This window comes from Copidosoma floridanum, unplaced genomic scaffold (assembly GCF_036245765.1).
Source record: "Copidosoma floridanum isolate Cflo_tuat_1 unplaced genomic scaffold, Cflo_Japanese_pri ptg000019l, whole genome shotgun sequence".
In the NCBI taxonomy this organism is placed as follows: Eukaryota; Metazoa; Arthropoda; class Insecta; order Hymenoptera; family Encyrtidae; genus Copidosoma; species Copidosoma floridanum.
Window position 1 is genome coordinate 5,271,239 of NW_028321896.1, and position 25,957 is coordinate 5,297,195.

At 43.0% G+C, this 25,957-nt stretch overlaps 3 protein-coding genes across 3 annotated transcripts in view; 2 read left to right on the top strand and 1 right to left on the bottom strand.

The window, feature by feature from the left end:
• corn (microtubule-binding protein cornetto) lies at nt 1-25,768 on the bottom strand. Its single transcript, XM_023391673.2, has 13 exons — nt 25,137-25,768; nt 4,883-5,036; nt 4,270-4,590; nt 3,856-4,190; nt 3,169-3,527; nt 2,042-2,821; nt 1,833-1,948; nt 1,339-1,761; nt 1,035-1,257; nt 723-964; nt 438-649; nt 229-373; nt 1-154 (listed from the first exon to the last, which is right to left on the bottom strand). The coding sequence occupies exons 2-13, from the start codon at nt 4,916-4,918 to the stop codon at nt 29-31; spliced, it is 3,318 nt and encodes a 1,105-aa protein (XP_023247441.2). The 5' UTR covers nt 4,919-5,036; nt 25,137-25,768; the 3' UTR covers nt 1-28.
• Nucleotides 6,445-7,795, top strand: LOC106635867 (uncharacterized). The gene is made up of 2 exons (XM_014348049.2): nt 6,445-6,719; nt 7,239-7,795. The coding sequence occupies exon 2, from the start codon at nt 7,264-7,266 to the stop codon at nt 7,765-7,767; it is 504 nt and encodes a 167-aa protein (XP_014203535.2). The 5' UTR covers nt 6,445-6,719; nt 7,239-7,263; the 3' UTR covers nt 7,768-7,795.
• Nucleotides 18,788-25,957, top strand: part of LOC106635866 (FGGY carbohydrate kinase domain-containing protein) — a 13,163-nt gene continuing 5,993 nt past the window's right edge. The window contains exon 1 of the mRNA XM_014348048.2: nt 18,788-18,851. The gene's annotated coding sequence lies outside the window, so the exon portion shown is untranslated. The remainder of the gene's footprint in view (nt 18,852-25,957) is intronic.

Here is a 25,957-nt window from a genome sequence, read left to right on the forward strand (position 1 = left end):
TAAAAATAGAATCCTCTACTTCAAAGCTTTAAAAGCACACGCTTGACGACAAGAGAACAGTCGCATTGGCATTTTGATCACCATCTTTTGATTCCTCAACCACACGTTTGTCCTTCTCCGCACCATCAACAATCAATGCCTTCACATCGTTCATCTGCACAGTAAGTACAAGGTATAACGTAGTTGAAAATGCATTATTTAATATCCTTATAATAATACTATGTTCACCTCTTTTATCACATGTTTGCAATTCTCGATTATGCTGTTTCGATCATCCAAACCGTTGCTTAAAACTCCTTTTTCAAATTCTTTTGAGTTTTCTGCAGTCTTTTTCTCAGCTAGAAGCATCTCTAGCCTCATTTCCAAATCGATTCTGAAATAAATCATTCATCAATAAAGATAATGTAACTTGTTTTTCATACATAAAAACTACATACTTATCGTCTTTTAATTCTTGAATGCAAGTGTCGTTGTCCAATTGAATGATGCGTAAAACTTTCAACAATTTAGTGACAAGATTGTCAACATCAATGACTTGATCTACAAGACTAGTGGCTGGACAGTATTCAGTCATGGGTAGCGTAGCTTCGGACGGACCGTTTTCTGATTCGCTTATCGATTCGCAATTTTCTTCTTCTTCGTCTTCGACCTGAAATCAATCCGTTTTATTGCCATTTGTTAAGAAACAATGCAATCAAATGCAAACACAATGAAACACGTACTCTGCGTCTATGCAGTATGGCTTGCGTTAGGTTTGTTAGGCTGCTACTAGACTCTCCGTTAATATTAACACTTTCTTCGACAGTTTCAGGAACATTTAAGACTCGTCTGAGCGAATCAGAACTGGATACCATATTGTGTGAATAGGTGTCTGGTAAAGGAACATCTTCTAAAACACTTTCCATCATTAGGCAAGGTTCTGTTTCAAAGTCGAGAATATCGGACGAAGATTCTATGCTCAAGTCTAAAAACAAACGAGATATTAGTTCTACTGTATTAGTTTCCATTTAACGCAATAAAATGTAACGACGAACCTTTTCGTACAACTTTAGACGACTCGGAGGATTTCTTTTCACTCGTGTGTTTGGTCGCAAAAGGATGCGTTGCAGCATTCCTGATAGCTCCAATAACAGCCGAAACAAAAGAACCTCTCTTAGGACTCGGTGTGCAGTCTTTGATACTGTGCTTGGAACTTACAGGGCTCGACTCGATGCTACTGTTGCTTCTACTAAAGGCTTCATTATGATAAATGACGTCCTGTAAAACAAATCATCGGTTGGAAAAAAAAAAAAAACATCATTTCTCTTTTACTGATCGATGCAGATCAACTCTAAATACCTCAAGATCTTTCTCGGAAATATTGTAGGACACAATCAACTGATCCACGAGTGCCTCGAGCCGACTTCCGAGCCCCGAAAGAGCGACCGAGGCACCAGACGCAGCCGCTCCTTGCGTGAGCAAAAGCTCCTTGCTCCTTCTTTCGACGGCATTAAGTTTCATGCTCAGCGACAAGTTCTCCTGTCGCCTCTGCTCGCTGATTCTAACGAGATGCTTGCACTCCTCGGTTTGTCTTTCCAATTCTGACGACAGTTTTTGCATTTTTTCATCCTTCCTCTTTAACTCTGTTTCCGACTCTTTCAAGGCTGTTTCCAGAGTAGCTTTCTCCTCTTGCAAAAAGTCTTGCATCTCCAAGGACTCGGCTTCCAATTCCTGCTGCTGAAGGATCAGCTGCTTCTGTGCAGCTATGTTCTTTTCCAAATCCTAAATTTGCACAAAACACAAATAATTAATGGTCCTCAAGTGAAATTTGATCAAGTGAATTTGCATCTTACCCTGCTCAACATCCTGCAGAGCGACTGCAGATCAGCAATCTCGACTTGTTGACTAGCAAGAACTTGTCCTGAAGATTGAAAATGAGACTCCAGCTCCAAGAAACTATCGTTCCCATCTGCAAAAGCAATCATCCGCGTTTAAAACACCTCAAATTAAATCCTAACTTATCAGGAAGGATAAAACAAAAACAAGTAAAACTCCACGCAACCTGCATGCTCCGACTGCGGCGTTCCCAGCATGGCCAGAACCCTCTGGGCGTTCTTATCCAACTCCTGCTTGGCGAAAGCGTGGTCTGCCTGCTCCTCCTCCAGCTTTTTTCGCAACTCCGCGACCTCAACCTTGAGCTTCTCGTTGTCCTTCTTCCTCACCTCGCTCTCCTCGCTTGTCTTCTTCAAATCAGCCTTCAGCCGTTGCAAGTCCTCCCAGGTACCCTCCGTCTGGCTGGGTCTCTCGGACGTCTCGACGCTCTCGGGATTCGGAATGATCGTCGCCACTCCGGCCAGGCAGTTGTCGATGTCCTTACCCGTCAGCCCCGTCTGTACGCTCGTCTCGTGGTAGATCCGCGTCCTCTCCGCCATCTTCTGCTTAGGATACGGCGGCAAGCCTTTGTGCTGCGGCCCGTTGATACCATTGCTCGAGCCATTGATGGCTTTGCGCCCCAGCAGCCTGTTGAGACTGGCGTCTCGGCTTCCTGACCTGCTACGACTCGCCACCGGAGGTTTCTCAGCCGCTGACTTTGGCACCGCGAATCTGGTGCTCCTCGCGCCCGCCCGCGGCAACGTACCGTAAGCGTCCAGGGTCTTGGTGTCCATGCTGACGGCCATCTTGTCCAGGAAGCGAGCATTTCTCGTCGCGTCCGGCCGACCTCCGTACAAACTTGTGCTGCGACCCAGGGATTTGCGTCCGTCCTCGGATGGTGTGGAGTTCGGGGTGCCCGTCTTCCGGGTGCTCGCGCGCGTGCTCGAGCCTCCTCTGGGAGCCCGGGCGCCTGTCCAAAACAGTCGTTTTAGTTTACTTTTGAAATTACCGTTGTCCATTTTTAAACGAAAGTTCTTCAGTACGACCCGAGAGCCACTCTGTACCTATACCTATAGTATATTCTCTCACTATTGTCTCCACACGGACGTTAGACGATACTGAATCACTTTCAGCCAGAGTGTGCCGGTCATTAGCACTACCTTATCGCACAAAAACACGCGGTCGTATATAATTATCGTGCTCCACGAGATTGTATACTATTTACGAATAAGCGTTTCCGAAAACTCTCGTTACAGCACCTGATAACACGTATATGATAGGATAATTGTGTTTTGGAAGAAAAACATCGAAACGTACTCGTGCCCCTGCCGCGTTGCGCCGCCAGGTCCTTGTTGATCTCGGTGGTGAGGGCCGACGGTAGCGAGTCCGGTCTCGTCCGGGACCTCGAAGCCGCGGTGCTCGCGGTGACGCTGCTGCTCCTCGTGGTCGACGAGTTTCGGGCAACAGCGGCCAACGAGCCGTCCCTCGTGCCCTTGGCCGACGACTTTTCCCTCGACCGGCCCCTATCCCTGCTGCTGCTGCTGCTACTCGTGACACTCTGCGACTTGGTGAGCACGCGCGGCTTTGCCCTCGCGCCCGTCGACGTCGTGCCGTTGACGATCGCACTGGCGCCGTTGCGCTGACTGCTGCTGGTCCTCTGATGCGAGTCGGCCGTGCTGCTGCGGGAGGACGGTCGATCGATAATTTTATTAGGCATTTTCGGTGCAGGAACGGGGCAAGGATTTTACGGTCTCAAGTGTCGTTTCGCCGCTGCCACGCTGATGAATTTTTCACTCCGAGCGAGCGAATAAGGGAGAGAGAGAGAGAGAGAGGTGGGTCAAGGGTGCCCGATAAAAATCAACGGTTCAGCAGAAATTGCGCGCTGAGAGTGAATAAAACAAAAAAAAAATAGATGATGGAGCCATTAGGCAAGTAAAGAACGGCCTCCAAGAGGAAAAAAAAAGAAAAAAAGAGGACACAAGCGAGTAAGGGTATATAACGTACTAGACGACGGGTTTCTTCTTGTTCTGGGCCCCGGGAACGGTAGCGGGCCTCTTTTGCGGGCAACGAGCTGCTGAGACGCTACCCGCGATGGAGGAGCTCTCGCTGCCGGCCTCGCTCGTACCCTCGGGCCGGACCCCAACACTGGCCGGGCCGTTGGTGGTGGCGCCGTTGGTCGTAGCTGGGCCGCTGCTACCACCGCTGAGGCGCATGTCGTCGGGCAAAGTGGCGCAGGGGTCCTCGTAGACGGAACAGCAGCTGACGAGGCTCGAGTCGCACGAGGCCTCGTCCAGGCCGTTGCAGCTGCTCGCATAGTCGACGCTGTTGCGGCTCTGGACCTGGTTAGAAATATATCCTTGTGACATTTTTTTGTTTGTAAATTTCCAGATCTGGATGAGGGGAAAAACGTATACGCACCCTGGGTGGCTCGGCGGCGCAACCCTCGACACCGCTGTCGCTACCATCCTTGCCCTCGCCCGGGTAATCCTTCTTGTCGTTGTCGGCGACGGGCGTGCCGGTCGTCTCGTCCTCCACGGGGATGTTGGCCCCGGAGCCCGCGGACGCCACGGTAACCACGTGGATGACCGTGACGTTGCACTCGCTGTCGTTCATCGCGTCGCTCCCGTCGAGGGAGGCGCCCTTCGGCTCGACTAGGCGATCCTCCTCCTCTTCCTCCTCCTCTGCCGGCATGCCCGAGTCTTGGCGCGACACCGTTGCAGCGCTCTCGTGCACCGACAACTGCCAGAGAGTAAGTATACATTTCATCATACATGCTCGCGTAGGAACAGGATATTTGGGCCATTTTTTTTTTTTTTTTTTTAACGCGACTCTCGAAGTGAAAGCAATCACGCGGTCGTGTTTAAGCAAAAGACGATAGAAAATAAAAGACACTCAAGATTCGGCGCAACGTGAAATGTGAAAGGTTTATACATAATAATATATTGCGGGAGAGTCGATGTACAAAAAAAAAAGGAGAAATACATCGCGAGCCACGGTGTAAGTATCGGAGAAAAAAAAAAAAAATAGGTACCTTGTCAGCCTCCTCGCTCTTGACTATCAGGTCCATGACTGGGCGGCAGCTGGACGTGGTTCAATCCAGACGTTGTTTCACCACGACGAAGGCCGGGGGCATTTTCCGTTCTTCTCTTCGCGACGACGGGGCACGGCTGGCCGGTCCCGCGAATCTGCAACAGCAATCGGAAAAGGGTGTGTTTTTGAGTATACATACATGTACATTGTGGGTGTATTGCTCGTCGGTCCTTATTGTCGGAGGAAAGCAATTTCGAGAGGTGCTCCGGAAGGAGACGCAATTTGGGTTCGATCGGACCTATACGAGCAGTTGATTCGTATAAAAGGGGGGAGTGTTAATTCGATTTGTAAGGGGACTTTGGTCGAGATGGAATTTTCAAGGGAGCGTCTCGCAAATAAAAAAACAACGCAAACAAGTAACGTTTTTGTATTTGCGCGTGATGGGGAGATAATTTTCGTAAAAACAAACTGAAAAATCCAGTCGTGTAACAAAATTTTCCATTTATTGTTTTTTTTTTAATTACTAAAAATAATACTGCAAATTGCTAATATCGTCGTAACAAATCCTACTATATGCTTACTCAAGTAATTATCTGTTTAAAAAGGCATTTGTTGACTGATTCATATTATAATATGAAAGTTGCAAGAAATTTTCAAGTTTTCTTATATGAAGTAAAGAGTTTTGGAAAAAATCGTAAAGATAAGGAAAAAAAAGGGGGGAATTCCAGTTGCAAGTGCCGAAATCCACGTACATTTATTGTTACGCACGTACTTAAATACACGATGATATTTACGTGTCGTACAACGATTATGAAGAAGCCCGTATCAAGTAGTTCCGAGGATTACCTATATAATTATCAAAAATGGCATTTCTTCCAAAATGGAAACGTATTACTATTGTTACTGATTGGTTATTAATCACCTAAAAAAAAAAAAAAAAAAAAATTACCAGTAATCCACAATGGATAAGTAGGTGTACGTTTCTCATCCCTTGACAAACCATCCAAAAACGACAACAAAGCACCTGTATGGATTTACTAAATGCATATACACATACATATCTATAGCTAGCCCTTGTAGGCGCGGGAGTTGCGCGTAAAACTAATAAGTAACAACGACACGCGAGAAAAGAAAGCTGCACACGAGGGACTTCCCCTCTTCCCCCACCCCCCAAGTTTAGCGATGAAATCGACACTCAATGCAAGGTCACCTATGCCGTGTATATGTATGTATACGCTACCGATTTCTGCGTCAAACAGACGATCCACTTGTACAATACCTACTCTAAATATTTTGCGCTTTTTGATTTTCAAACTTATTAAAATTGTATCAGCTTTGAACGATTATTTTTATTCTACCGAGTGCAGAAATCTGAAAAAAAAACAACGAAAAAAAAAAAAAGAAAAAAAAAAAAACAATAATAAGAACGAAGAAGAAGAAGAAGAGATAAAGCGAGCGCGTACATAATTGTATGGATGTACGTACGTATAATTATAGATACGCGAGTGTGCACCGAGGGGAAGTACCTGACGAGGCGCTTCGTCGATTGGCCGGGGCCTTCGGCCAGCCGAGATAGCAACCGATTCATATAAGCTCCGCGCACACCGTCCCGGTTCCACAACGTCGGCCAACCGGTACTCTCGTCGCATGGACCATTTTAAACACGCGCTCGTGGGTCAAATCTCTGTTACCAGTAGATAGAGATAAAATATACTATACTCGAAAAAAAAAAGCCGTCAAGTCGATTCGTCGCGGGGGAGGAAAAGGAATTGATGGACCGATGTTCCGTCCAAGAAGACATTCGAGGAGTGCGCCCAACAATTGTACAGCAACAGCAGGTGAGTGGCGACGAGCAATAAAACTGCACACTCGTGTAGTAGCCTTTCATATATAATATATATTTTCTTCTTCTTCCTCCTTATGTACACTTGTAGATCCCTCGTTAACGCGGCGCGGTAATATGCGGCAATTAAGGAACGTAATGGCCAAGGTGCGCGAGTGCGTGCGCAGGTACGATTTTTCACTCGATCCTATATTTGTTGTTCTTCCAGTGCTATAATAGTTGCACAATCATACATGAAAGAGAAAAAACTTTCGGCGCTCCCGTACATATATACATATACTGCACCTATGTTACCGCGTCAGAGCGACCGGCCGTATAAAAAACGCCATTGTATCGGTATACTCAGCGTCCGTAGTTCGGACGAAAGAAGTCACGCGTATGAATTCGATAACCCGAGTAATTGTAACGGGCGCACAGGCAAGCTTCTCTCGCTCGCAGTCGGAAAAATTGTTTCCCCCCCCCCTATGGCGGGTGTAAAGCCGAAAGTATGGGGATGATGACTTTTTGTCCGCAGAGGGAAGAGCAGCCGGGAGCGGAAGATGAAGGACGGGCAGCCTCAGCAGAGCATACCGGAGAGCAAGCACCTGGCGGGGGACGGCGTGCGCCTGAAGATGCCCGTGAACCGGGAGAGCTTGTGGATCGAGGGGGACGGGTGTAGCGTGGAGATCCAAGTGAACCACGGGCTGGTGAGGGTGACGGGGGACGGGTGCCGAGTGCGCATCGAGAGGAACCTCGGCCGCGTGGATTACGTGGGCGACGGTGGACGCGTCTACCTTGGGCTCGGCTGCGACGCTGACACGGTGACGTACCGGGGGGACGGGGGTATTGTCGAGGCGGGCAACAAGGGCCGGGTGGCTGTAGGCGCCAGGAGGTCGCGCGTCGTGAGAAACGGCAGGCTCGTGGTGACCGAGGTCAAGGCTAATGAGACCACCGGGGACGAGTGCTTGAGGATACAGACGGGAGTCAAGCCCGGGGCTAGGATCAGCATCAACCTCAACGGGGTGAACGGCAAGTGCGTTAACGTCCACGGGACGACCTGCTGATGATTGGGTCGAGAGGATTTTCTTTCTTTCTTTTCTATTCTGCTGTACAGGTCTATCAGATATTATTGACTCTGCTATTGTCACGACGGTATTATACAATTTTGCCAAGCCCGACCTTCCACGCCACTAGTGCCTCTACTTATATTATATACTTTACTTCCGTATACGTACCTACCGTGTACTAAGTGTTTTGTGTGTTGTCGACGAGGTGTGACGTAATTGTGAATAACACACGTAATCTCGGAGAGGACGGGGGGAAGTCCATACCGAGACGACAAACAAGCTAGTGATAATTATCTAAGCTGAGAGGGGGGGGGGAGAAGGAAAAACAGCGGTAGCCAAACAGATACATAGCTACATGGATATCGCGGGACGCAGTTGCAGTGGTATGGATCTGACGTGGTCGTCGATGATCTGGACGATTGATTTTTACGGGTGACCGCAGCCGGGTTTTATTATATATAGGGTATAGAGGCGGAAGTTGGAACAAACAAAAAAAAAAAAAAAAAAAAAAAACCATGGGAGGTGGTACATAAACTTCATTTTCCGGTCAACGATCGACATCGGCAGCTGATGACGATATACATAATATACGGGGGCCGTCCTTGGTATGTGTTTTGTACATCCTCCAAATAGTGATAAGCCTGTGCGTGCAACGATACGCGCGATGGGTTTTTATGTTTATATAAACGACAGGCAGACTTTGATTGAGAGATTTTTGTCGACGACTGCGTATTAATTTTACTTGAGCGTCACGCATCGAATGACGATTGTTGCAGACAAACGAGTTTGCATAGGTAATTAACTTTCATGTATATATACGTGTAATATATAATGTGTACGAAAAAGACTGTTAATATATATATGTTACGTATACATTAGGAGCGTGTAAATGGTAGCAATAAATATATTATTTATTCAAGCCGATTTCCCTTGGAATTTCCTTTTTCCCTCTCCCTTTTAAATCCTGTTTTGTCAAAAGTACACCTATACAGTTGTAAAACAAAAAATTAAGATTTTCTCCGATCTCTTCTACCACAAAAGCTGTCCAATTTGCGAATCGAGCTGCTTCCAAGTGACGCAGCGATAAAATCTTTTCCTCTATGTATATGCATACGGCTCGAGCCTCTTCTTCTTCTTACGTGTGTACGGGACTACGGGTAGCACAGTTTGGGTAATATTTGCGGACGAAAAAGGCATCGTTGTCGAGAGAATTGCGGTCGGGCGAGAATAAAGTGGGAGTCGTGCAGTCCAAAGAGGCCATCCGATCCGACGTTCATGTAGCAATAAAGAGGCAACCGACATGCACTGCACTACTGGCGAATGTCTCTCCGTTGCACTATTTCATAGGTATCTATATATACACACATGTACGTGTGAGGGTGAGGTGAATAAAGGGTTGTCGGAGAGAGAGAGAGAAAGGAGACGACCTACTTTTTATCATTTCTCTGATTTATTAAAACTTCGCCGCGGCTTTAGTGAAACGAGAGTACGACACGCACGTAATATATCGTGTGTATGTACAATATCATAAAACGTGGACGCATGTTTTTGCAGGTATAAGTGTGGCCACGTACCTTTACACTTATTTATAACACCTGACTCTCAGTTAGCGTTTGGCTAATCAAGTGCGGAGAATTATAAGTATAGGAATGCACCTTATACGTGTGTGCGTTGATACTCTCCGAGACAGCGATACTTATACTTATGTATATATATATATATATTATAATATCCCCATCAGTACGAAAGTTTTAGCTTCGCGTATATTTATATACAGTACAGCTGTATGCATCATCGCAAAGAGAAAGAGCAGGAGTATAAGGTGGTATCTACTGGTAATAAAACTCTGCTCCAATGAATGATAGAAATGCAGCTTCTTCTTCGGCAAATCATCGTTTTACCTATCACGTGTGGAAATGTACATGATATTATAGCCACGGGAAAATTATTTTTTCGCTGCCTTGGTCGGAGAGAGAAAATTTCATCCTCGCTTTCATCTCGGACCGAGCGAGGGCTTCGTTCGACGGTAGCTTCTTCTTTGCTGTGCACTGTATATACCACATATATACCGTGATCTCCATCATACCTCTTATATAGGTACTTCAGAAAAAAATTTTACTTATCACAGCACAAGAGACTCAAAGAGAGAGAGAGAGAGAGAAGCGGATACGTGCCGTAGATAAACGAGCATCGTGAACTCTCGGTCGTATAGGCATCAGTGTCCCCGCAGGATGTAATAATGATGTCGCTTATCTATGCCTCCTCCTCCGCGCGTTCGAAGCAATAATAAGAAGAAAAGTATAAAATTGTGTTGAAAAATCACACGTTTGCGCGTTTACAACGTGTCTGTCTGTATGTACAGGTATCGGGGATTCACCGGCAACGTGTCATGTATATATCTGTTGTTGAAAAAAAGTGCGCGTGAGCAGATTTATCAAGCGGAGACTCTCTACTTTTCAAGTTTTTTTTTTTTTTTTTTGTCTCCTGGTGCCAAGGTTAACAAATTACTTACCAAGGCCCGAAGGATCATAATAATAACGAAGAGAAAAAAAGAGAAAAGAAAAATTTTGGAGCCGCCGTCAAGGTGATTCGGATGAATAAAAATGGCTATTTTTAGAGATACCCGCGCCCGAGATTGTTTACATCATCTTTCCTTCGTTTTTTTTTTATTTTTTAATATCACATATAGAGAGGAAACGCAAGAATTTTTAACGTGTTGTAACATTATCACCACGGGTACACAAAAGTACAAAGTGCAAAGTTATACCCATATAGTATACATGCGAAGAAAAATGTGAGAGAGATCTATACAATATGTAAGTGCATTGCCAGCGACGCGGAACACGCACTCGTGAGTGCTGTGTTGCGTGCGCGTAACCCATACATATATGTTTTCATAATTTATACCTCGCAAAACGGATAATCTCGCGAGAGAGGCGTGCACATACATAAGTATGTAATGTAAAATATACAAAATTGCCGTGTGCCCCGATAATCGGAAAAATACAAGCGAGAAAAACAAATATTTCGCGAACGCGCGAAAGTTAACTCTCGCTTCTTTATTTGGCGGGTACTGCTCTGTGTGTGTGTGTGTGTGCAAAAAACAACAAAAATATTCCTCGGTTCGTGCAATGTAATATTATACGCGTTGTTCAGGTATACGTGATTCGGTACATGGTTTATTTCGTTTAATCATCACGTGACCAAAATGCAACACAAGTAAACCACCTAATACGTACATACTTATCTCTGCAGTATCGAAAAAAAGTGTTTTCTATTTGGTCGCAATGAACGGTAAAGGCGTTACGGAGAGAAAGTGCACCAGAGAGCGTCCGACAGAGAAAATATATTATACGCGCAAGGAATGCATTATACTGCTGCTTTGCGTGTAATACGTACTTATGATAGGTATATGTGTATGAAAAAAAAAAAAAAAAAAAAAATTGGGTTGCATAACCGGTCACGTCGCGATATTGAAGGTGATGATGTACATATACGTATACATGTGCAGCATCAGGGTGGTGACGAGAGGACTTTCCGATACATCGTCGCGTCTCTCTGACGTATACCTTGTGTATATATCATATTGTGCTGTGTACTGGGTCAAGGTCGTCCGCGGCCTCGTGGTGGTTATGCGCGGCTGTATAGATATATCGGTAATTATCATGTGCATGCGCATGTGTACATTATATCGCTAATACTCGATCATATACATAATATATACATATATTGAGAGTAGCTCTTCGCACGCGCGCGCGCTTCCGTTATGTATAAGCTCTTGTATAACATACATTATACGCATACGTATAGGCTAATAATGCTGAGTAGTCGGATTTATTTACATATTTTTTGAATGTGAAGATAGTTTTAATATGGAAAAATTATAAAGTAAATGTACATCAGACGTGTCTATTTTTTTTTTTCATTTGTCGATATAAATTACTTTTTCATGGAAAAAATGTAGATTAAAGGAAAAAAAAATAAATAAAAAAATGAAGAAACAAACAAGGTTTTTGCAAGTATAATCAATCCCTTTTTCCTGGACGATAAATAATCCAAGACGTTGTGCGTGATCTGTCACTGCTCCTCCTTTTCGTGTACGCTTATAATAATAATAATTATTATTGTACCATAATGAGGTAAAAACTTGAAGTGTAGCGGAAACAAATAAAAAATACATCAAGTAATATGTAGTTACACCTTTATTCTTGGATAATTTCACGAGTACAACCAATGGGTACTTCTTATCCTGTAATTGAATGAAATCCGCAATTACACGCATCGGCAGAGTCATAACAGCCCCTAAGTATCTTTTTTTGCGAATAAATTTTGCAAACCAAAAAAAAAGTGTACTTGGTGTCAACTGGCGAGAAAAAAGGGTCGGCTCTCTCTCTCTCGTCTGGAGTTGGCAAGCTGCAACAGCGGTGGCATATACATGTAATACATATATACACGTACAAGTAGGTATAGAAGTGTCCTCTGAATTGGAGACGCGATTAGTGCCCATTAGGCCGTTTGTTTCAATAAACCCTCAATTATTGGGCACGAGTGCTTCACAGGAGTGCCTCGTTTCGTACATCAATTTAATGAACGCCGCGCGACCCCAGACGTCGAGGAAGCAGTCTATAATATACGTATATGTGCACAAATTGAATTCAAACGCGATGATTTATTCTAAAAGTGTGTAATTTTCAACGCATAAATACGATGATGATGACGAGAGAGATAGAAAAGGGGGGGGGGTTTCGGCAAACATGAAACGGACCGTTCCGGCAAAAAAAACAACAAAAAAACACAAGCCTCAACATCGGGGGAGTTGTCGCTGCCGAAAAAACACGCAATTCTCATGGACGCACAAAAGGAGCCTCTCTGCAGAAATATAAATAATTCAGTATAGCGCGTATATAGAGGGAAGCAAAACAAAACAAACGTACAAGAAGGCAGAGAAGAGAAGAAGCCGAGTCGGAGCGTCCAAAGCATCGCGTATACCACCGACGCCCACGTACTTTTTAAGCTCCCCGCGTGTATGGGGCATTGGCGGCGGTAGCAAGAGGATCGCCCCCCCCCCCTTCCTCCGGAGAATTCTACAATAGACGGTACACCATCTCGTCAGTAGTTATACATACAGTCTGATATGGTGATGTGGATACAGCAGTGCTTGCACAATAACAACAATGACGCACAATAATCGTGCATTACGAGTTTCTCTCTCTCTCTCTTCTTCTCTCGGCCCTTCCTCCCGATCGAAATAAGCGAGAAGTCGTCGTATAGCGGTATGGTCCGTCTGTGCGACACATGTCTTAGCCGTGCGAACGAGTGCGCGCAAAAGTTAGCCCTGGAATCACCGCGTCAGTTTCCTATATATTTATATACTCTGTACACGTAAAACGTGGTGTCTACGGGGCGAGCAAAAATAAATGACGTATACTAATGTACTAGCAAAAGAAAAAAAATTCGGGGAGGAGTGCGTCCTATACAGGCCCAAGTGTCGATATATTTTTACGATTATTGTAAATGGTTTTTAACACAACCGTGTAAAATTTTCTTTTCCAATTCGTAGCATAACAATAATATGAACATAATATGCACCCCGCGTATATATTTATATACACACGTGTGACCAAACACGTTTCGTGCCGTACACCGCACTGGCTAGGGCGCAAAAAATCTATGGAGTGGCGCACAAGAACAAAAATGTGGTAAAGTACTCTGTGCGATTATACAACAAATGCAATGTCGAATCAAAGGATCGATTCGTGAGCAATAAAAGAAACTCGGGCGCGACGCTGGCGCATTGTGCCGATGAGGGAAGAAAAAAAAAGGGGTTGTTGCGCAAGTACATACAGACGCATACAGACCCGTCAAACCGTATGATTATATACAACTGTGCTCTGTGGAAAGTAAATTTCGAAAAACATAAGGGGGGAGTAGTTGAATGGTGCTCTTGTACGCATTTATGCATATATGGGTGATGAGTATAGGTCCGATGGCTTCGCTTTACACACGTTTTGGTGACGATCATTGTTTCTTCCCTCCGCAGTGTAAGGTATAATTATATAACAAAAGCAAAACATGGATCGCCCCGTGTCTCGGTTGTGTACGCAAAGTTGCACGTGTATGTATAGATGTGCGTACAACCCAGCATGTATTTATATTGTTTAGTTCAAAGAGGGTGGTGCGGAAACCCCAACGACGATAAGTGGCTTTTGTCTTCATCTCGCACAATGTATAGGTGTATATATATACCCACTCGCAGTATTGTACTTGTACTCTCGGGAGTAATATGATGATTCTCTCACTTGCTCAGAAATCGATACGTTTGGTTTGAATTGTCGAATAACCAACCATACATATATATACCTTTGGTGCTTGCGACTGACCAGGAGAACTTTGACGGCGATTCGAGACTCGTAAGGTTTATTAGCTGAAACGCCCCGAAAATTTCTTCGCATCAGACTGCAAATGAAAACTTATTTTTTTCTCTGTATATATTCTGAAAATGACCTGTTTGCACAAATGGTTGCTTCAATCCTCCCCTACATACACATATGTATAATTGTAGTTTGAGCAATACGCATATAGGTGAGTACCATTACCATCGTGGTATGTAATGTAATATAGCGCGTGAGTATACCCTATATGAACTACTTCTGTAAAAACGAAGCAATCAAAAAGTCAGTCCCGGTGTACACCGCGAGAGATCGCGTACACATGCACATGTGGGTATATATATACTTACAGCACATGAGATCCCAAAGCCAACTAGCGTGAAAAAACACAACAGTGCTTTCAAGTGCAGCGAGCGAGTGCAGTAACCCCGTCAATAAATTAAATAAAGAACGCGCGCTGCACAGAAACACCGAGACGAGAGAGAGAGAGAGAGAGAGGGAGTTTAAAAATAGTCGTGCACAATCATCATCATCACCCATTCGATAATCCGATCAGGCGCCCGTGTATGTAATGCACATGTTCGGCGATCTCATTGACTGTAACGCGCGTAGTCGCCATTTGTAGCAACGGATAGGAGGAGAAAAAAAAAAAAATTAAAACAATACATATTATGACAGGCGGATGAGAAAAATAATGTGGACGCGCGCGCGTTTCGTGGACCTGGATGGTGCTGGTTTGCCGCTGATGCTCGTTAGCAGCGTCGCGCCAGAGGCCGCCCGCTAAATGGAGAGAATAATATATATATATAGTGGTCATGGTATACTAAAAGAGACGCACGTACGGGGACACTCGCGAAACAAAAGGGGAAGAGGAGGAGCGCGGATATTATAAGAATGCCTGCACAGCAAAGAGCCTTGGGAATGTTCTTGCGCTAGTGTGGCCCCACCTCGACACAACTCCCAAATATTCTAAAGCGACAGAGGGTTCATCGATTTCGGTCTAAATGGCCCCACGTGTCATAAAGAGACCGAGAGTGCTATAAAGTGGGATTTGCGAAAAGCATTTTTATACCTGTGTACTCTTGCCCGGTGCAGGTGCAGGTGGATTTTCGAAAATATTGCAGGACTGCTGTATACTTTTTCCTTTCTTTTTTTTTTTTTGTTTTCGCACGAACGGTGAAAATAAAATTGCAAATGAGGTGAATGCAGCGCTCTGAATTTGGCTGTAAATTTCGATCGCAGGACATATTGTGGACAAAGAAAAAAAATGGACAACAGGGCAGCTCAAAAGTGAAAACGTTACAACCATCTAAAATTTAAATTATACTTTTAAATGTGTGTTGTACTCTTATACACGTAGGAAATTACAACAATGAGCCAATTATACGAATATATTACTATGCAATAATGTTGTGTGTTAAATTCTTATACAATACGATATCATGTTGTCGTGAATCACCTGCACGTGACTCACCGTCGTGCGATTAATAACCTGACGAATATACTTAATATTTAGTAACGCAGCGACACTATAATTACGTATACCGAATCGACAAAACATCCACCAACCCTCTTAAAAAAAAAAATAAAATAACAAGTACGACGTCGTATGTCTTTTATATTGCACAGCTCTTCGGAAACAATTATTCTCAATATTTGGCTCTCAAAAGGGAAGATAAATTCATTGGAGGCGCAAAAAAAAAAAAAAAAAAAAAAAAAAAAACATAGCCAAGGCTATACGGTTCATCACCGTAAAGCTATGGTTTATTGTACACGGAAATCCTACACGCGTCTCAAATATAATATGTGAGTGTACCTTATCCCTTCTGGCTGCTGCGCTCTGTGATTTTCTCTTCTGTTATCAAAGTAACGGGAAACTCTTTCCCCCGTGCAAGAGGACGAGAAAAAAAAAAAAAAAAAAAACAAAAAAAAACAGTACATGCATATACCATATCATACAACTACAGCATTATCTCAAAGTGTATCGTTGAGAAGAAGAAAAAGAAAAAAAACTCGTAAAAATGTAGTCATCGTGTGCAAGCTTGAGTTTATAGATAAAACACACGCGAGGGGGGGGGGTAACCCATCACCTATTAGCGTATACGTAAGAAGGGAGCCACGTGGTAAATGTATATATATATTAAAATATCCTCGTAGAAGTTACATGTAACACGGGAGGAGAAAGAGCTGCCCTATTAAGTGCGCGCACGCCAGATAGCTACTTATAAGCTCTTTACATTATCATGTATATATACTTGCGTCGTGCGCTCTTTAAGAAGTTGGGTGCGTGTGCACATATAAAAAAAACACAGAGGAAAATGATTAAGGGGTTGTGGAGAAAGAAAAGAGTAGCGAGTGAGTATATATACTTGGTATACACTTGAAAGGAAGATGAGGCAGATGGAAGAAAGAGCCGATGCGTGTAAGTAACGCAGTACGATAATGATAACGCCGCTGTTTGATAGAGTATGCTTCCTTTTTTTTTCCTCCCATTCATCTACAAAAAAAAAAAAAAAAAGAAAAAAAAAAAAAAAAGTATAGGTACACTCGAGAGCGTCGCGCGTGCGATATTGATCCTCCCCGAGCGAGTCCACGCGTAAGGGTAGATCCACATCGTTCCTGATTTAGATGTGCAATTCGTCAGCAGCTAGTCAGCGCGCCTGTGTAAAAGAATAAGAAACAAAAAGACCGACGAATAAAAAAAAACAAAAAAACTCAACCGGGGAGTATTTATGTGTAGCGCGTACGAAAAACACATACCCTGGATGTCAACGACCACACCACTGTACGTATAGGCAAGGTATATTATAGGTACGAAGAAGAAGAAGAAGAAGAAGCGAGCCTATAGGAGGTCTTTGGTATACGTATGGGAATTCGGGGGGACGCATACCACCGAGGCCGTTTACCGAGGGGCTCAGCCGCGGCTCGTGCGACACGCAACGACCTATATGCGCTCATTTCGCGCGGAAAATCCTCACGTGGGCCGTGGCATGAAAAAAAAAAGAAATTTTTCATTTCCCGCGCACATATTACAAGTATATACATCTCTGTATGTATACCAAAGACGACGGCGGAGCTTCTTCCGAAAGTCTTCTCCTGCCAAGAGGAGGGGACGGGGTGTCACGCAGCCCTTCGACGTATATATATTTGACTTTCACGAGGGGGAAGATTTGCGGGGAGGCTATACATGGAATTTATCGTGTCGTAAGTACTTGTGTAAAGGGGTGTAGGGTGGCTCGAGCTGATGACTATATACCCCATGTACGGGTGCATTGAAAACTCTCGGGGAGCTATATAAGCGTTGGATATTCATCCGAGGGCGTGTATATAAAACGTAGAATCCGTCAGGGTCGCCGCGTGGTTTTACTGGTACGGATGATCGAGGGGGTGGTGGTGTATATGTATACGTATTACACGGATGCGGGTGGATTACGCGACGCTTGATGGCTCAATCGCGGGTCACCATATATATATACACACAGTTGAGTCGTGCGCGATACATTCCTTAATTGATTTATAATATAATATAGGCTCGTGCTGGTATAGAGGGAGATTCGGCATTAACACGTTTACACAATTTAATCCGATGAGTCTTGATTTCTTGGGTTTAAAGTATAAATTTCGAACTGAATGCGCACGGTAAATCGACTGTTTCGGAAGATGTATCATTGATTTTATGTATACCGATAGTAGTATATTAACGGTATTACCTGTATATATCAGTATAAATTGTAAAATACAATTAAATGTTATACGAGACTCGTGTCGTCTTCGTACACTTTTGCTTGATGCACAAGCTTTTCATTTAACATGTGTAGGTATCACATAGGCACCTATTTATTTATAGGTATTCCGTAGCGCGTACATGCATATATAAAAGGTACTACGCAGACAATGCTAACAAGATGTAATATTCTTGTCCTTCCGAGCCCCATATATATAGCTGCTTGACAAATTGTCGCTACCTCGCGACGGCCACTTGTATACATAAATACATACTATATATATTATCTTTTTACCTCTTTGTCATTGTAATTTTTGTCATATAAAGTCCATCAGGTTGTCTAATATATATAATAGCCAGATACAACGTCAAAATGTAAGTACTTTTTTTTTTTTTTTTTAAACTATTTAATTGATGGTTATAGAATGATTTATTTCATTCCATGTGACTTGGAATTATTTCACAAGAAAGCGCAACTTGTGTACTTATCCGGTACAACGAGACGCAAAAATTCGTGCACGGCTATGTATATATAGATGCGTATAAACAAAACTGCGTTACACCGTATGCATAATATATACAAGTATAATCATTGATGATTATTATTTTTTATTTATTATTATTTTCAATGGCCGCTACAGTACATCGTATGACTTGTGCAAACGATCAAGAACCCCACCAATATACCCGTTTAACGATGAAAAGGCAAAAAAAACCCAGCCAAGCGGTAATCCTCTTTCTGCAAACTCGCTCTACTTACATCCGATAATCTCTCGATAAACGGTGCTCGTATACCAGTATAAGTACAGCCGGGCTAATAACTCCTGTAGCTCGACGGTGACAACCGCAGAGCTATAATATCATAGGTATACACTCAGTACTCTACCAGCATCGCTCGAGAAGAAGCGCACGCAGCTGCGGGAATAATCAACGCTCGGGCTTCTGTCTTGTATATTACTTCTTCCGACGTAAGTAACGCTCTATTAAAAGTAAAAGAAAAAAAAAACAGTACAAAGGTGCGATTATCGGAGTCTCTCTCTCTCTCTCTCTATCAATATACATACGAGGAACACAATATAAATATTATACCTAAGTATTCGGAGGCGGTAAAGGAAAAGGAAGTATATAGATACGAGGTACAGCAGTGCGCGCGTCACGTATATATCTTTCGACGATATGATACATGTGTTGCCTACGCAAGGTGAGTGGGTGGGTATATTATATACACGGGTTTCATTGATAATCGCAACGCGCCACCTGATACGTATACATATATCATATACATATATATTGTATACCTTTACTCTCTCCCTCGTAGCAAAATGAAATTCATCCACACGGCAGGGAGAAAGAGCCTGTTGACATTCGATGCGCTCACCGGGTAAATGATCCTTTTTTTTCCCTTTGAAAGGCTTGATGTCGATGATCCTTTTTTTTTTTTTTTTTTTCCGCAGAAGATACACACACGGTGCGGTACATGCCAACGGTGCAGTGGGGGGGGGCATGTATATAGGTATTCTCAGTTAGTTGAGTTAAGAAACTAGCATATTTTATATAAATACATATACTTATAAGTAGCGCGAATCGAGGATTACGTGTATGTACAAGTTTTTTTTTACTTTTTTGCGGGAGTAAGTATATACTTGCCTAAGTACTGATTTGTTCGGTGAGCTGTTACAGTTGTCGTTTGCACATAAGTAATATACAGTTGAATCGTTGCAAGGACACGCAACAACACACCGACATCATATTGTAGCCCATTTTATTGTTATGCGTATTTGGACTCCATTATTTGTATAGAACTATAATTATTCCCGTCTCATTAAAATCCAAATCGAGATGTATACGCGTATACTTTTGTATAGATATTATTGCAAACAACCTCCCCTCCTCTACGTAATACGTAGGTATATGTATAACAATACCAAATCCGTCCATCACGAGAAAGGCAATTTACGCCGGCGATGAAGCGTTCGAGTATAATTTTGAGTTTTCACCGTGAACATGGTTAACTATACACGTGCAGGTACTTACGGGTTGGAAGATAAAAAGAAAACACGGATTTTTTTAGCAATTAGTTCGAGTGTGAATCGGAATCCGATCGCCTTTCGCAACGTATACTTACATATCAGTGCATTGTGTTATAGGGTATGGAAATTCGAGATTTGTGTATATCAGCTGATGATATGTATGTTTCGACACGTGCGTGTGCGAAATCCAATACAGAAGCCGTAATTTTGAGTGATACTTAATTGCCAACGCAACTTTTTATATTGCTCGGATCACTTTTTTTTCTTTTTTCTCGCAAGTAGATACACGCATCGATACCTTTTGTAACGAGCCACCAATAGCATTAAAAAGTACACTTGTCGTTCAAGAACGGCATATACCCTGGCGTTATTTTTAGTCCACCAGGGTTTTCTTTCTTCAAAAACACAGCGCGAAAGCGCTCGACTTTCCCAAAAGCCTCATCATCATCATCATCGGAGATCGTCTCGGGTGTAGCGAAATTTCCCGGGCGATAGCGCACACCCGTTACACTACACTATAGGTGTAATATATACCCAACGCACACGCCCACACTATACTCTCCGGTACGTGTATCTCTATAAACGAAAATGACTAACGAGAATACACGTACACGATGTATAATGTCCCTCCCTTTTCTCTCGTTTTTTCCATAATGGTTAACTATCCGCGGGCCATTTAATGAATCGGCTGTTTGAGCGCGTTTAATAATCAACCGTGCCAAACTGGGACTGCACGATCCGCGCCGCTTTCGAGAGTAATGAACGTGACGTTCGATATGAATCGTGAATTAATTGCCACGTGGGTATACCCATCTTGCGATAGTCGATTGTTTCCTTCGCTAATGGCAAATTGATGTTGCTGTTGTTGTTTGTAGGGTGCGGAGGAGCTTATTATCCTGTATACTTATATATGTACCTATACACTACACGCGAGTTATGACCGAGAATGAGTTACTTCGGGGAGGAGTCGACAAAAAAGTCTGTACAGCCTGGGCAAAGAAAAAAAAAACAAAGACGTGGGTGACGAGAAAGGAGTGAGTATCGGATTTGGCTACGCGAGACAATTGAGAGGCTTTTTTTTTTTTCATCCAACCGGAGGCACTTACTCGAACGCAAAAGTATTTCTCACATAATTATGTATATACATATATTTTATACGTAAACAAATTAACTCTGTATACGTAGATGCAACTATTTAATGTCATTAATAGGTACATGGACCAACGAAAAAACGCCCCATTTGAATATTTACCCTTCAGAGCTACTATAATACCTGTATACGTGTGGAAATTAACAAAAAATATCTTTGGTTTTGTTCCCCATTAAAAAGAAAATTTTTTTTTAATTTATTAAAATGGAGGACAAAAACGGAATATTTTTTGTGGTTTTTCTCATATAGGTACATACTTGTATATACTTGCGTTGGAAAAAGACACAAATAAAAATTTGTCTTCAAGTTTAACGTCACTTTTAATCTCTGGTCAGTGTTTTATGAGATAATGTATAATATACGGAAGGTAGGGAAGTATATGGGATGTAATCTTGGTACTCCGTGAGTTATAATACATATACCATGTATTATATTCTACCGAGACGGAGTTAAATTAATTCCTCTCTCGTTCAACACACATCGCAATCAATTGTGCACAATAGAAACTGTGCAATCTAGAATTTTTGTTTTTTCTTCCTAGTATGTACAAAAAATATAAAATGTCAACCGAGAGTATCGGTGCATGTCGTACGAGGTATACGTATAATAGGGGGGTAGGTAGAGGAATTACCAGCATCCGCGCGAATCAGCCAACTCGCGCGCGTTGCTTCCTCCTCTTTACGAGCTTTACTGCCTGCACGCGTATATACACATATGGTACGTATATCCGACGACCACCACTGCAGGCCTGCCAAGATAAATAATTACGGGTGTAACGAAGGGTGAGAGTGAGAGAGAAGGACGCGGTTAGTTGGTTGGATTTCGTTGAGAAACAGTTTTTGCGAACATGCGTATAACTTGTAACTCGTTGTAAGTACGTTGATGGCCGGGAAAAGAGAGAGGCTGCAAGTACACATAAATATAAGAATTCAACGAATGTACAGCATTGACATTAAATAAAGTAATGTAAGTACAAACATCCCAGATGGTTGGCCAACGTACTGTAAAAGAAAAAAAAAAAACATACGAACGGCTGGCACATTGTTTGGGCTCTGGTTCTCTTATAGCCTCCCCCATGTATAAATACGTGTGTATGTACCCCCACATATATATTTTAATACGCGTAGGTATAACGAATAATATACTACATTGTACGTGTATCCTTTGAAGAGGAGGATCCCTCTCTCGGAGACGCGTAGTCTCCCTATACGGGGGAGTTCCGGCTGCTGTGTAACGGTGTTCCTTTCTTTTTTCTTTCTGTTCCTTAAGGTTTGAAAGGAGAACGAGGAGGATATACTTAACCTGAGGAGGACGCTTCGCGCAGTCTTACATTCGACGCTCTCCTGTATAGGTCATACGTTCAGAGAGAGAAGGTCGCAATCAAAGGACGTAATATATAATATAATGTAGGTGTATAGGCTGTTCGTGACGACGGTGAACCGAATACGGATCATGTAATATATCGATTGCCATTATTTCTTATCGGTGTGAGGTGTACAACATGTACATGTAAAAGGGGCTGTTCTTCTTCCGATCGATTTCCAAAGGCACACGTATCACTTTGAGCTTCGCGGTGGAGGCTCCATTCGAAACGGGCCATAAAAAAAATTCGCGTTTCTTTTTTTTTTTTCCCCTCCACCGAAGCGGCCCGTGAAATTCTATTTGCGGCTCATCGGTTCGGTAAACCGTGCCACGCGGACGTCTTTCGAAGTTTATCTCTCGCGGTGCTTCTCTCTCTCTCTCTCTCCACATCTTCTCGCGGGTTGCAAGCCAAACATGCGCGGTTTTGCGCGCGCGCGTGCCGTTTCCTTCCCCTTTTGTACACACATTTGATACCCAACTTGTTTCCCTTTTTTTGCTCGTACAAAGTCTTTCGATTTCGCAGAGCCAATTTGAATAAAAACAACATCTTTCGTTCCAGAGCATGCACACGTGGTCTTGCAGCTTTTGAATCTCCCAGTGATTTCGTTCGCTCGACCCCGCGGACATTGAGAGAATGTAAAAAGGCGCTTCGGGACTTTCTCGAAATTTCTGCGAGAGAAAACCGATAGTACGTATAACATCCGTTACACATGTATAATCCAGCGTCGATGATCTAAAATTAAAACGATTCGTTCGACGTGTAAGTACAAAATAATGCAGCTGCACGCAGGGCAAGTATATATATGTATACCGGATTTTGGGGACAAGGGCGGTAACAAGGGTGTGCATGGGCCATGCAGGGGACTACGTATATACAAAAATAATGTGTGTGCGACCGCATATTACAAATACACGTGTACGCAGTGTGCACGTTACGTGGACAATCGATAGACTTAGCTTGAGCCCGTACACCTTGCCTGTAATATATGTATATACCTACGCGTGACAAGATGAATAATCAGCTGAGCAGATGGGGATCACCCAGATGGGCGATCTTGCGAGAGAGAAATTGGACATATACAGGTATAACGCGTTTTCCGGGAGAGTCGTTCGTCTATATAATGTATGTTGTACATTAATTGAAGTTTCGACCCGATTCTCTTGTAGGTACTCGATTATTCCCGCAAGTATACTTACCTGCATGCATACAAAATTATGTCGAGGACGCTGTATTGCTGTAAAGAGGTCTAAATTCTCATCGTCTTTGGTAAAGGGGTTTTTTTTGTGTATTTTTATGTTGCAGAAAATAATATATACCCTACACGCGTGTGTATATATACGGGAGTTCGGTGACACTTTGATCTGGAATGGCGCGTGATGCAATCGGGAGGGATTTAAATATACCTAATACCTACTACCCACAGCGCGCGTTGGATTCTCGAGATTCTTTAGCGTGTTCGTCTCTCTCTCTCTGTCGTTTTGACAAGCGGTAATTTGGGCGAATCCCCGCGGTAGCTCCAGTTCCCCTGGAATTCTCTGGCCACGCCGAGTATTTATTTTTACTCTGGCACTGTGGAATCGCAACCCTACTTGTTATAGAGCACTAATGTTTGTTCGAAATTTTTTGGCACAATAGACCATAGGTGTACACTTATCTTGGCGATGAACAAGAAAGAGACGACCTTTGAAATTTCTATCGAAAAATTTATCGGCAACCCCTCTCGACTGTATCATCAAAGGGCTTTGTTTAGCTTTTTTTACAAAATAGGAGTAGTAGTGTCATGTGCACAGAGGGCAAAGTCAGGCTTTAAACTTGAATTTTTTTTTTTTCAGCCAATTGTTTGACAGAACGTCTTGGAACATCTCAAAGTTCCTTCATTCATTAATATAAAACAAACACCACAATACCTCTGCACACGCACTGTTTACGTAAAAACTCTTTCATTCTGTCAAACTCTGAATAAAATGTTTTGATAAAAATTTTTAACTCAACGAGATTATAAAAAAATTAACCAGTAAACGATTCAAGAGTCAAAAAGTAGATACCTTCACAAAACAATACGCGCAATAGACCAACAAACGAATGACAAGCGAATTTTTGCGCAAAAAAACATTCGACGGGGACATCGAAATCAAATGTATATTTGGCTCCGCACAAAAAAACAACTGCAATGGCTCTATGGCTCGCTTTGGCCGCAAAGGCACAAAAAACATCTGGTCATGGAGCCTACCCGAGGAGGGTGAAAAAAAGAGCATAGTTATAACTACGTACCTATACAATACAGTGGATTGTTTATCTTTTGATCTACTATGCACACACCATACTACAAGCCCATAATCCCATATTGCCCGTATACCACCATCAAATGCGAATGTTATAAATACATACTACAGCAGTCATTTCTTCTTCCTTCTTTCTCCCCCATCATACGCATCCATTTGTACGGTATTCACACACACATGGCGTGCACGAAATGAATGCGAATGAAAAACTCGACAAAAACGAACGAAAGAACGTAAGATGTACGAGTTTATACAACAGTTTTTTACTCCTGGTGCTCTCACTCTTGACAATAATATGTTTACGATTAAAAAGTGCTCCAAAATGTACTTTGCACGCAGTTTGTCTTGGTGAAAGAACCAGAGCTGCGTTCAAAGAAAAAAAAAAAAACAACAAAATAATAGGAACGTAAACAACAAGTAATTCTCACCTCGTTCGTTCAGACGATGGTGGAAGATACCTGCATGTCGAGAGGATAACGAATATCCTGGCAGGTTATGTATCCTCGGACTGCTACTGCAGCGGCAACCCTCTGCGCATCGAGAGGTATTGCAGGATTTGTTATAGGTGAACACCGTTTTTGCTACTACCCTTCTTTTTTTTTTTTTTTCTTTTTACTCCCTCGTTGCTCTCCTCTTTTCCTTCTCCCACGCTGCAGCTACAAACAGCCACCGGCGGAGATCGATCCGCAGGAATCTTCCTCTTCCTGATGTATGGGAAAGCACTAACTGAACGATGTAGCTGTTTTACTTTTATGCCCAATACCAGGTTGCAGGATGTGATGTATTTCTTATTGAAGAAGACAATAGAATTTCGTGTACAATGAATGCTGACGAATAAACGTATATACTCTTGTGGTAGTTTGACCTTATTTCCCTTTTTTTCAAGAACTCGTTACTCGTACTTATATATCCTTACGTATTTACAGAGATGGGATTGATGTGTGATAACAATTGGGTAAAATGTAAAAAAATGAAAAATTTACAGGGAAAAAGAGAGCGATTGTCGCGGTTCGACTTCGAATGACCGCACGGCCAACGTACGCACGCACACTGCTTGCGAAAGGGGAATCGGACTAATCGGAGTTGGGAGTTGGGAGCAAGGCTCCCAGATTTTAGGGAGTTCGCCGCATGCGCAGTGCGCAATCACCCTTTCTCTATAGAGCAAGCTGGAGCGGGAGAGTCCCCCTACCCATACCTTTAACCTAAGCCCCGCCCACTTCTCACAACTTAAGTATGACATCTTGTCTAG

Coding starts and splice junctions, on each gene's coding strand:
- LOC106635867 (XM_014348049.2), top strand. CDS start 7,264: ATGAAGGACGGGCAGCCTCAGCAGAGCATACCGGAGAGCAAGCACCTG.
- corn (XM_023391673.2), bottom strand. CDS start 4,918: ATGGACCTGATAGTCAAGAGCGAGGAGGCTGACAAG. Junction 3,528..3,855: donor AAGAAGAAACCCGTCGTCTA/GTACGTTATATA, acceptor CTCCCGCAGCAG/CACGGCCGACTCGCATCAGA. Junction 650..722: donor CCATACTGCATAGACGCAGA/GTACGTGTTTCA, acceptor GATTGATTTCAG/GTCGAAGACGAAGAAGAAGA.